The 10,851-nt window shown below is 41.6% G+C and overlaps 1 protein-coding gene across 1 annotated transcript in view; it reads right to left on the bottom strand.

Annotated features, from left to right (window-relative positions):
- The window catches only part of LOC129096249 (xylosyltransferase 1-like), a 72,909-nt gene that overhangs the window by 16,182 nt on the left and 45,876 nt on the right, over positions 1-10,851 (bottom strand). Inside the window, exons 3-7 of the mRNA XM_054604979.1 lie at positions 9,861-10,033; positions 9,498-9,700; positions 3,754-3,834; positions 1,987-2,203; positions 1,392-1,568 (exon numbers count right to left, since the gene is read on the bottom strand). Coding sequence (XP_054460954.1) covers positions 1,392-1,568; positions 1,987-2,203; positions 3,754-3,834; positions 9,498-9,700; positions 9,861-10,033 — 851 coding nt within the window. The remainder of the gene's footprint in view (positions 1-1,391; positions 1,569-1,986; positions 2,204-3,753; positions 3,835-9,497; positions 9,701-9,860; positions 10,034-10,851) is intronic.

Genomic DNA, 10,851 nt, shown 5'->3' with positions numbered 1-10,851 from the left:
TGCCAACCAGACCCGGCGGCAGTGCCAAGGACCCGGGGTAATGTGTTGGCACTGGACTGCCAGAGACTGAGGCGAGACAGGCGGCAGACGGGTCTGGCGAGGAGAGAACTGAGGTCAGCTTTGACTGGTATGTGAAGGACAGGAGAGACGAAGTGAGTCAAAGCACTTAGAGGATGAGACTCAAAGTGTTATTTAACTGTGGCAGAGTGTTTTCACTTTGTACTGCAGCTTTTACTTTTTAGGAGCACATTAAAAGTCAAACAGTGATACTGACTTTCTCTGGGGTCCTGGAGTCAGTGCCACTCATTCACTTTCATTTTGAAAAGCTAACTAACTCTCCTCTCCCCCTCATGCTCAGACAAAGAGGATCTAATTACTATTAATTTTTTTCCCCCTCTCAGTGTCATAATAATCGAGACATAATTTTGCACACATTGATTGTGAAAGCTGTGGGAACGGGCTGAAGGCTGAGGGTGGGAGGACAAACCTTGAGGCCAGATAATTTAAAGATTGACTGCTACTGATTTCCCACGACATCATCTTCATTTAAATGTGTTTAATGTTTGTAGGTTTATCTAATGTTTCTGACTGACATTAGCTGGAAGATATGGCCTTTTATCTGAATAAAGCCCAGGGCCTGTATTTATGTATGTTGAACATCATTACTTATAGGCAGTTTTGTCTATAGGTAAACTGCAGTTTATGTTAGTTTTATGTTAATCCTTATATCACACACTACTTGTTTTGCATTCCTATTACATGACTAAACTCCTTATTGATTTTATTTGCATTTGCCTGTCATACCAAGTGGTTTTTTCCTCTTTCCTGCAACATACTTTCCTCAATGCTTTCCTCAAGCTTTGTTGTTGATTCCATATATATATATATATATATATATATATATATATATATATATATATATATATATATATATATATATATATATATATATACACACATACGTCTGTCTCCTCACAGTTTAACTTGCCATTGCTGTTCAATCGTCCTTGGTTGGATGGTTTCCCTGTAGCTATTTCTGTGTGATGGCTTTCTTGCTATTATAAGAGTTTAAGTTTATCAGGGACTTTTCCCCTGGTATTATGCAACGAAAGAGCAAATTACTTCGGTTCTAAACATGAAAAAGGACACACAATTTTTTGAAAAAAAGATTGACAGTACTACTGCCAGATTTTGTTTGTCCTTCCAAATCCTTCTTTATAAATTTCAATTTAGAGAATAATTTTTGGGAGAAAAACAAAAGTATGACCAATGCAAAATATGGGCCCTGACCTACCAGTGCCACAGGCTCTGCTTTTGGCTTCTTGATTAATCATAGAGGGTAGCAAAGAAAAAGAGATATTCTCCACCTTAGTGTCGTGTGTTATTATTACCTGGAATCGGTGGAAGTCTGCAGGCTTGAAGTCATTCGGGGAGCATCCACACCAGTCCACGATGTGCTTGTACTGGCACTTGCATCCCAGTTTGCGGTTCCAGTTGGTGATGCGCAGGTTGTTATCCACCATGCTCTCACAGTGGGCGCTGTTCTCCAGCACCGTGTGGAAGAACGACTTGGTATTGAGAAATAGGATAGGCAGACAGAGGGAGAGAGTGGGGAAGCAGAGAAAAAATCAAATATCTTTTCATTTTAACACCATTAAATTCTCGGAGAGGAAATAGAGTCGCAGCAGAGACTGGAGATTCACAGCAGCTCATGATAAACATTCAATGACAATTCAATTCTCATGAAATCCTTGCATACGGTTGGAAAGTCAGCCTTTACATCTTGCCTTCACTTTATGATTTCATATCTGCCTCCGAGTTCTTTTTTCCCCGCACATCTAACACAGCGATGAACAGCAAACAGTGAATACTGTTTCTATACGGGATGCAGTATAAGTACAAAGCAGTGCTTACTTTGTCAGTCAAAGGTTAAGAAAGTGTGAACGGTTGTTTGTTTGCTTGTGTGTGTTTGTGTGTGTTTGTTACCTCGGCTGGCAGCAGAGTGTAGGCGTAGAAGCGCTTCATGTTGGTGACCAGGTCGTCCTTGGAGTTGATGACATACTCAATGAACATGCGGTTGAGAAGGAACCAGTCGGACCCGCCGTCCACCGAGATGCCTTCTGGGATTTTACGGTCACCCAGCCTCCACATGTGAGTGTCGCACTCAAAGAACAGACGATCCAGACCTTGCTTACGGATAAACCTGGTGAGCACACACAAACATATAGTTATAGCACCGACTACTAAACACAATTAAATATACAAAATCTTTGAGGAGTAATTATTTTTGTGAGACATGCAGGTGAAAATTAGACTTTAAAAACACAATTTACATAAAAATAAGCACTCTGTGGATCTTGTTTTATTTTTAGAGGGACACTTGCATATAATCAGAAGCTCATTTGTATTTTCTCAAAATTTTTGTCTTTACTTTTATAAATAGAAGATTTTGGAGGTGTGTTAGTCACAAGAGGCCTTTGTTGACTTCAATGAACGTTGTCCTCTTTCAGTAGGAAACAAACATTTTAGTTTTTGTAATAAAACTTGGGTGAAAATCTGGATCTGCTCCTTATAAATGCTTTGTTTTTTTATTGGGTGATATAGATAAAGCTGCTCTAAAAACACAATCTGTGGCCTAATGTAAGTTCAGTCTAATTCTCTGACCACAGCAGTTGTCTTTTCCTTAGACCTCATAATGTTTTCCATTGAGGTAAAGGAAAAGACATAGGGCGCAGGACTATTCAACCATTGTTTTTTGGTGAATGTCAAAATAGATGAGATGAATTATGCTCAGGTAGACTCAACTGCTGACTAAAGAGATAAAGGATTACAAATGATTGTGACTAGTTTAGTATGACAACAGTTGTGCATCCAAACATTTCTGTCCTTAAGCAGAATGTGTCTCCTATCCTTGGCCCTGAATGACTTGAGAAACGTGTCGTTCACACTTGTCACTACACACTTTTATCAGCAACAAGAAGAGTGACACCCTGCATACATTATGGATGGTGTTACTCCTGTGAACCTATCAAGTGTTAGATGGAGGAGTCAAATTCAAGTCAACCAGGTCAGACTGTTCCTTCTGTTACCTGAACGGTGTCAAACAGTGGTGATGTATTGACCTTGTGTTTCACAGGCGCACATGCACAAACATGCGCAGTGGACATTTTAGAAATGCATGCTATTTTTCAATTAGCTTCATTTTCTTCAATTAGTTTCACACATACGCGTATAGCTGTGGATTACCGGGATCATTATTGTTGTTAAAATCTGAATTAAATCAGGAACAAAACAGCTTCACTCTCATCAAACAGCACAGAATCAAATACTCTGCCTCAAATATAAAAAGGCACTGTTGAGTCATGCTGACTCATGCATCCATGCTGGCTGAATTTCTTTTTTTTGTATTTTCGTGTGTTTCGGGGGTATTTTTACCCAAAGTGTCAGGCGATGACTATTTTTACACGGGGGTGTGATGAGGCAGAAACTAGAGGGCAGTAAGGTAGAAGCAGCAGGAAAAGGGCGTTCTGGCACCGACCTCGCTAGCTCACCCCACCAAGAAGGTTAATTAATGAAGCCACAGATGGAAGCTAATTGTATTATGATTCAGTGACCACGCCGTGCTGGCAGGACTGCGCTGTGTGTGCACTTAGGTGCCGGTGTGTGTAAGTAAGAGAGACAAGCACAGAGTTAGCCAGTGAGTAAGAGAGAGGTGGGGGGATTAAAATGAAGTTAGAAAAACGTGCATATCACCTGGCATTGTCCCTGCCATGGGACTTGATGAAGTTCATGTCTCTGTATTTGGACAGAAAGGCCACCAGCTGGTTGTTGGGCCTGAAATTGAAGAAAAATACTTTTGAGTTGGAAACATATGGGGGAGATCTAGCTGGAACATTGATTCTGCAGTACAGTACTTGTTAAAAGTACAATGTGAGCTTTGGAGGGAAATTATGCAAATTAATCCATCTGTTACTGTTTGCTATAAAAAAGACAGTGTGAAATAAATAATACATTTTTCAAGTTCTAATCCAGTGTCCCTGTGTTAATTGCTCAGTTAGCTCGTGTTATATGCTAAATATATTTGAAAGTAAATAAAAATCCCTTATTTCACATTCTGTAAAATGTTAAAATACTTTTGATGACTTGAGCTTTAGGGTTTGTACAAAAATGTATCCAATAATGTATCCTTGCATATTTTAGTCTACTTCATATATTTCTCACTTGTCCTTCATCATATTACAGAAGCAAAAGCTTTAACTTTAATTTCTGTAACTTTTAAGTCCATGAAAATACATTTTCTCATTTAACCCCGACCATGAGTGATGGGATCCTGCACAAAGACACAGTTTTCTTCCAAATTTCAAACTGTTTTGGTTATTTCAAATAGGAGTTTTCTGTATTCGTGTTTTTTTACAGTATCTTTGCTTTTCTCACTGGTTAGAAGCGAGCAAAGCTCAGATGGCAAAAGGTAATGTCACATACTTCCATGCACCAATCAGGATTGGATCAAAATGTAATGAGAGTCCTTAAAAAATGGTTCAGCTGAGTTTTTGAGTGTAAAACTCTTAATATAGTATAACGAAGGATTGTTCCAAACTTTGTCATAAACATTTAAGGATCCTCTCCATACATGTTTTAAGACACATAAAATACTGTTGTGGAAAAAACATATTAGACTGAAGTTATATTCCAAGCAAAGTTCAATTAAATACTTAAAGATCTATGAAGACTTCATTCACTCCCTGCATGCGAGCCAGACAAACGCTCATGTTTTATTTGCTCTGGCAGATGAGTCTGGTCCTTCTCCACTTTGGACATTTTTACAGCAGCTTTAGATCCGACGGGCCAATCACAACAGTTTTGGGGCTTGTTTGAGACGATGACTGTAATCAGGGACGTCGTTTCATTTTTTGCGAAAACAACCAAGATGGCTACAGCTGATGTGGAACCTTAACATCGCCAGACCAAATCGCAATGCATCTGCAAAACCAAAAAAAACATGACCCCGTAGATTCTTCTGATTCCCAGCCAAAGTAAAAACATTGTAACTTTTGCTGGTCTATCCAATTGCGTCCAGAGGCATTTTGGTCTTAGCTCGTTGAAAACATCCAATTCCATTTGCAAATTGGTCTGGTGGTGAGGCTAATTTACTCCATCGCCTTCTTTGAAATATCCAAATATTTTTTGTTTCAAAAGCTAACATTCAGGTACAAGATGTCACTGAAATGTGTATTCTGATTGGATGTTAACTTGAGCCTTCAATTCTCCACATCACACTTGTGTAAATTGCATACTGGGACGGGATTGGCTCAAAACCAGTAGTGATGTCACAAAACATGTTAAACTCAGATGTCAGGTGAGCACAGAGAAACAGATGGATGTAGAAACAAACTCATACATACATCATTCTGATCAGTGAATCTCAAACATCCCAGTGAAATAACAATAAGCCAAACACACCTTTGAGTGAAGGGGGTCTTTAATGTTATTGAGAAACACTTAAAGACCTCGTCTGCTCTCAGTGTCAGCCCCTCACTCCCTTCACAACGTTAAAACTATTAAGGATTATACAAAAGATTGTGCTATCCATGATTCCAATGAATGACTTCATGCTGCTCTTACATTATAGAGCAGTCTACTCCCTCATACACAGGCCAGACAGGCTAAAAGCTTTGCTCCGCAGGCTATGCCACAGTTAATGGCTCTAACATCTCATCTGTGGTGGAGCTTTTCATGATGGCTTGGCTTGCCTTTCTATAAAGAGCAGCGAGGCCCTGGTGAAAAGCTCAAGGATCATTGGGGGGAGGGACAAGCGCATATTAATGTCATTTTCTCTTCAAGGAGCAATTTCACAGCCTGGGGGGCTTATCTTAGGAGGTCCTGAGCCATAAAGCCTAACTGATGATGTGCTGCACAGACACATGCAGCCTTCTCTGTCTCTACTTCCCACACACGCACTTACACACACACTCACTCGTTGTGTATCTGCTATTATGCACACAGACAATGCCAAATACATGCACAGAGACACACAAATGCTTGTAGGCAAGCAGCCACGCACACACACAGAGCGAGGGGAATTCATGTCAAGCTCCAGATTTGCCACCTGAGTGGTCACCCCGTCCACTGGGTCTAGTTTGCTTACTGTCAGCCCTGTGGCTGCTCTGTCTCACAGTGGTATTCACACGCACACATTACTGTAGCGCACGCACACACACACGCACACACACACACACACACACACACACACACACACACACACACACACACACACACACACACACACACACAGACACACAGACAGACACACACACACACACACACACACAGACACACACACACACACACACACACACACAGACACACAGACACACACACACACACACACACACACACAGACACGCACACACACACACACACACACACACAGACACACACACACACACACACACACACACACACACACACACACACAGACACAGACACAGACACACACACACACACACACACACACACACACACAGACACACACACACACACACACACACACACACACACACACACACACACACACACACACACACACACACACACACACACACACACACACACACACACACACAGACACACACACACACACACACACACACACACACACACACACACACACACACACACACACACACACACACACACACACACACACACACACACACACACACACAATACACCGCTGTGAGGTACTGACAAAATGTGCTCATTTTCAATATCATATCCATTTAAACTTCATCATTATCCCACTGTTTCACTTCCATGGTCTTACTGTTCAATCAATAATGTGCCTTTTTATACCAGACTTTAACTACATAATTCCAGGGGGGGGAACTCCAGTGGAGATCAGGTTATGAAGGCACACTCTGACAACACTCAAACAGAGGAGAGATGAATCATACATTCATTACCTTTGTCCTGAAAAAAATGTCAAAAAGTTCTCCAACTTAATTTTTAAAATCTTGCTAACTTTTTAATCATTTTTAATGTCAGACACTTTTTAAAATACATTTGCAAGCAAGATGGCTTAGTTCTAATGGGTTATAAATGGCTTTTTTTTTTTCAAACAACGGGAAATGACACCTATCACTAATGGAACAAAGCTCAAATATGAGATACAACTTTTTCTCAGAGACAGACTAGACAAAGTGAAAGAGATAAGAAGATATGCCGCCTGCAGCCAGTCACCGTCTCACAAAGCTCAGACTTCTTAAAAGCAACTGTAAAGTCTATAAAGAGGGGCTTTATCGAAAAAAAAGAGGTAAAAGCAAGGAGGCTGTGTAGATAAAAGCTGGGAAAGAGGGTTGCACTTTGACAAAGCAAGCGTGTAACTCATCCTCTGGCCTCTGGACACACAAACACGCACACACGCACACACGCACACACACACACACACGCACACGCACACAGAGAGCATATCTCCCCATGGACTCACAGCCCCTCTGCTGGTGTGAGGGGCTCTGGGTTTGCCTTTGAGAGCCATCCATGCGGCAGGACAGACATTATCAGGGAATTAGTGGGGAAATAATGCTTGTCTCCAGTCCCACTGATAACAACAGCAGTAGTCAGGGCAGTGGGGTAGGGAAGCCGCAGTATGGTCAGCAAGGCCAAACGAGTGCCATTTGGAAAGACTGTGACCAAAAATACTTTACTTAAAGCTACAAGAAGACTAGTGCATATTTACAATAAAGCTTTTTAGTGGAGTAAATGTCATCTAAATCACGTAGTAAAGTGGTGGTGAATGGCAGCTTTTGTAAGGTGTGGAGTCGGAGCAGTGGTTTTCCAAAGTTATACGACCATCCTACACGCAGTTCTGATGAAGCACGCTGGCAGCTTAACACATGGTTGCATTTGCGAGCATCTGCTTATACCAACATGATTTTCTGCGCCGTAGTGAGCTATGGTAAGTCCATAATGATAATGTAATGCTGAGGTGTTTATTTTTGGGGGAGAATGTCTCTTTCCAGCAGATTCCTTTCCCAAAGAAATCAGAGAGGATTATCAGCGACAGAACAGCTGAATGGGTTTCAGTTTCTTGCTTGAGGACACTCGAGTAGCCTGGATGCTCCCTCTCACGGGGGTCTGAGCCCAGGCCTGCCACTTAAAAAAGGACCACATTTGCCAGTTGAACTCAGTAAATATGCAGTGAGCAGACTTGGGGAAATGCAAGCTGTGGTTACAAATGCACTTGCTAAGCAGAGATACAAGATTTCCATTTCCATATTTCCATATTGCATGGATCCAAAACATGCGGTTCCCTCGTTTCCCTTCCGTAGCTGCTTATTCTCGCTCCCTCGCCACTCCCTGTCAATTCTGCCTCTCGGCTCCCTCTTTCGCTCCATCAATCGTTTCGTTTCCCAACAGATGGGGCTTAAAAACCTCCAGTGTCAGCCCTTTTCTCAACAACATCACCCTCATGCAAATGAGTAGGCAGAAGACGGGAGGAAAACCGTGTCTCGGTGCATGCACTCATAAATACCTTTAATCATGCAATGACAGACATACAGACAGCCAGGCAGGAGAAATATGCACACATGTACACAGGCAGGTGCTGAGATACACTGAACTGTGCAGACGATATGGTGAAAAACAAGGAAACACAACAAGACAGAACGCGTCTATGAGCAAAATCCAACTTTGCCCCTGAATCTTAGCTCCAGCTGTGGAGACATCAGATCCAGCTTCTTTTCGCCCAGTGGCCATTACAGCCTGTCTAAATTCAACTGGTGGACATCTGGCTGTGCAGAAGAGATAACTCTCTCCTTAATAGGAAGATTTTAATTGGCTGATGCAGTAGCTACATCAAAAACCCAGCAGACCCTGAACTCCCAGGAGGACTATAAACTCTCATAAAAAAAAGTACGAGTCACAAAAATTCTCCTTCAGTAGGCTATTTCCATGACTTCATGTCCAGTTCACGTAGACTTTGTGGCTTTAATTACCTTTTACAGCCTCTTAAAGGGGATGTTTTGGAGTGTACAGATGACTTTCGGACTGTACAGTACACAAAAGGCCTGGAAAGTCAATAGGTATTGACCCCGGGCCATTAAATTGTAATCAGTTCACCATGTAACCCATTCAATGGAGTGCAAGCAAGCAAATGGGGAAGAGAAAGTGTGAACGAATAGTGTTTGAGAAAAGCAGAGGTTCTACTTCATTGATCTGTTTGGTTTGGAGTGACTCTTTATTTAAAGCTCACAGTTAACCGCAGGAGCCCCGACCAGTGTGTATTGAATTTCTTCCATATTGGCTGAGAGCACTCTACTATTGTTGTGCACACCTGATGACTGCCTTTGTCACCTATATAACTGCAGATGGTTGCTCCTTCACCTCACTTTATTTCCTTTCAGGACAATTCTTAAAGAAATTACCCGACTGCCTCCCCCCCAGGTCTCCCCCACTGACCTTTACTGAAATCGCCCTCCTTTATGATCAATCTTTGTTACCTGATGGGGTAGTCGGCAGCACTGAGGTTGATGAAGAAATCCCAGCTCCAGTCCCTCATAGCCAGCAGGTCAGCCATGCTGCGAAGATACATGGTCAGCAGACTGGCACCCCCCCAGATGGTGGCCATGCGCCAGGGTGTCACCCTCACATTGGAATACTGGGCAGCCAAGGAGTGCACCTGTCTGTGCAGGTAGTTAGAGCGCTGAAACAAAGGAAATTATCACACACTGATTATGTGTCTGACACCAAGCAATTATATTTTATAAGATAATGTAATTTCAGTAATAAAACAAAGAAGTTAAAAGGCCTTGACTGGTTTCACATTGAAGGTAGATCCTGGTTGTAGGCTCTCTGTGGCTCACCTGGTCAACATGTATGTAGTAGTAGTGTGAGGTGTGGTAGATGGCTTTGAAGAGGCGGTGAAACTGGCGAGAGGCTCGTCCATGGACCACCAAGACAAACGCTATTCTGACTGGTTTTGATGGAAAGCTCTCAGCAGAGTCCTCATCCCACTGAACATTAGCGTTGGCTTTACCTGTGGGGTATAAAGACAACATTTTTGTGATGATACCTGTGAATATACATCTTGCATTTAATTAAGGCGACACTGCATGGATTCCTAATCAGTACCGTAATCAGGGTTTGTTTGCATGTCTGATTTCTAAATCTGTTATTTATTTGATAATCCATGCACAAACAGCACTATTAGATGGTGAAGCACCTATAAATATCTTCGAGGGACAAGGAAAGCAAATGCATAATGAATATAGTTATTAATGATAATTAAATGTTATTCTTTCATTAAACAATAAACGGAAATAGCAAAACAACAAGGTTGCCAGGCAACACCGTAAGTACCAGTTGGAGTGGTATGATTAGCATATTCATAATAATTAACTGATGTGTCACCAGTGAACATTCAGTAGGTATTTAACATTGTCTCTAAGTGTGCCCCTGTCTGAATTGAGGAAGTACTATCTGTGTTATGACGACTAATCAATGTGCTCTTCTAAATATGTACAAAGACTATAATACAGCAATAACGGCGTGAAAAACACTGATTATACCATTGGTGACTTCCCTTTGCTCTCGAGCGAGTCATTTAAACACATCAGAAAGGATGTGTAAGCCATGCTACAACTAAGATATTATAAAATACATTAATAAATAAGAACAAAAAAGTAAATAAGCTACCTCAGCTTCTGCTGTGGAACAGAGAACATAACCACAGAACCATAACTCACTTATCCATTTCCGTATGTGATTAAATTGGAACGATGACAATTTCAACCAGACAAAATACTATCCCCACTCAGATGGGAATCCTGTAAGCGATTCCTCTGGGGCTTTCAG

The sequence above is a fragment of the Anoplopoma fimbria genome, chromosome 9 (assembly GCF_027596085.1).
Source record: "Anoplopoma fimbria isolate UVic2021 breed Golden Eagle Sablefish chromosome 9, Afim_UVic_2022, whole genome shotgun sequence".
In the NCBI taxonomy this organism is placed as follows: Eukaryota; Metazoa; Chordata; class Actinopteri; order Perciformes; family Anoplopomatidae; genus Anoplopoma; species Anoplopoma fimbria.
The sequence above is the reverse complement of the archived record's forward strand: the minus strand, read 5'-3'. Positions and strand labels throughout refer to the sequence as shown.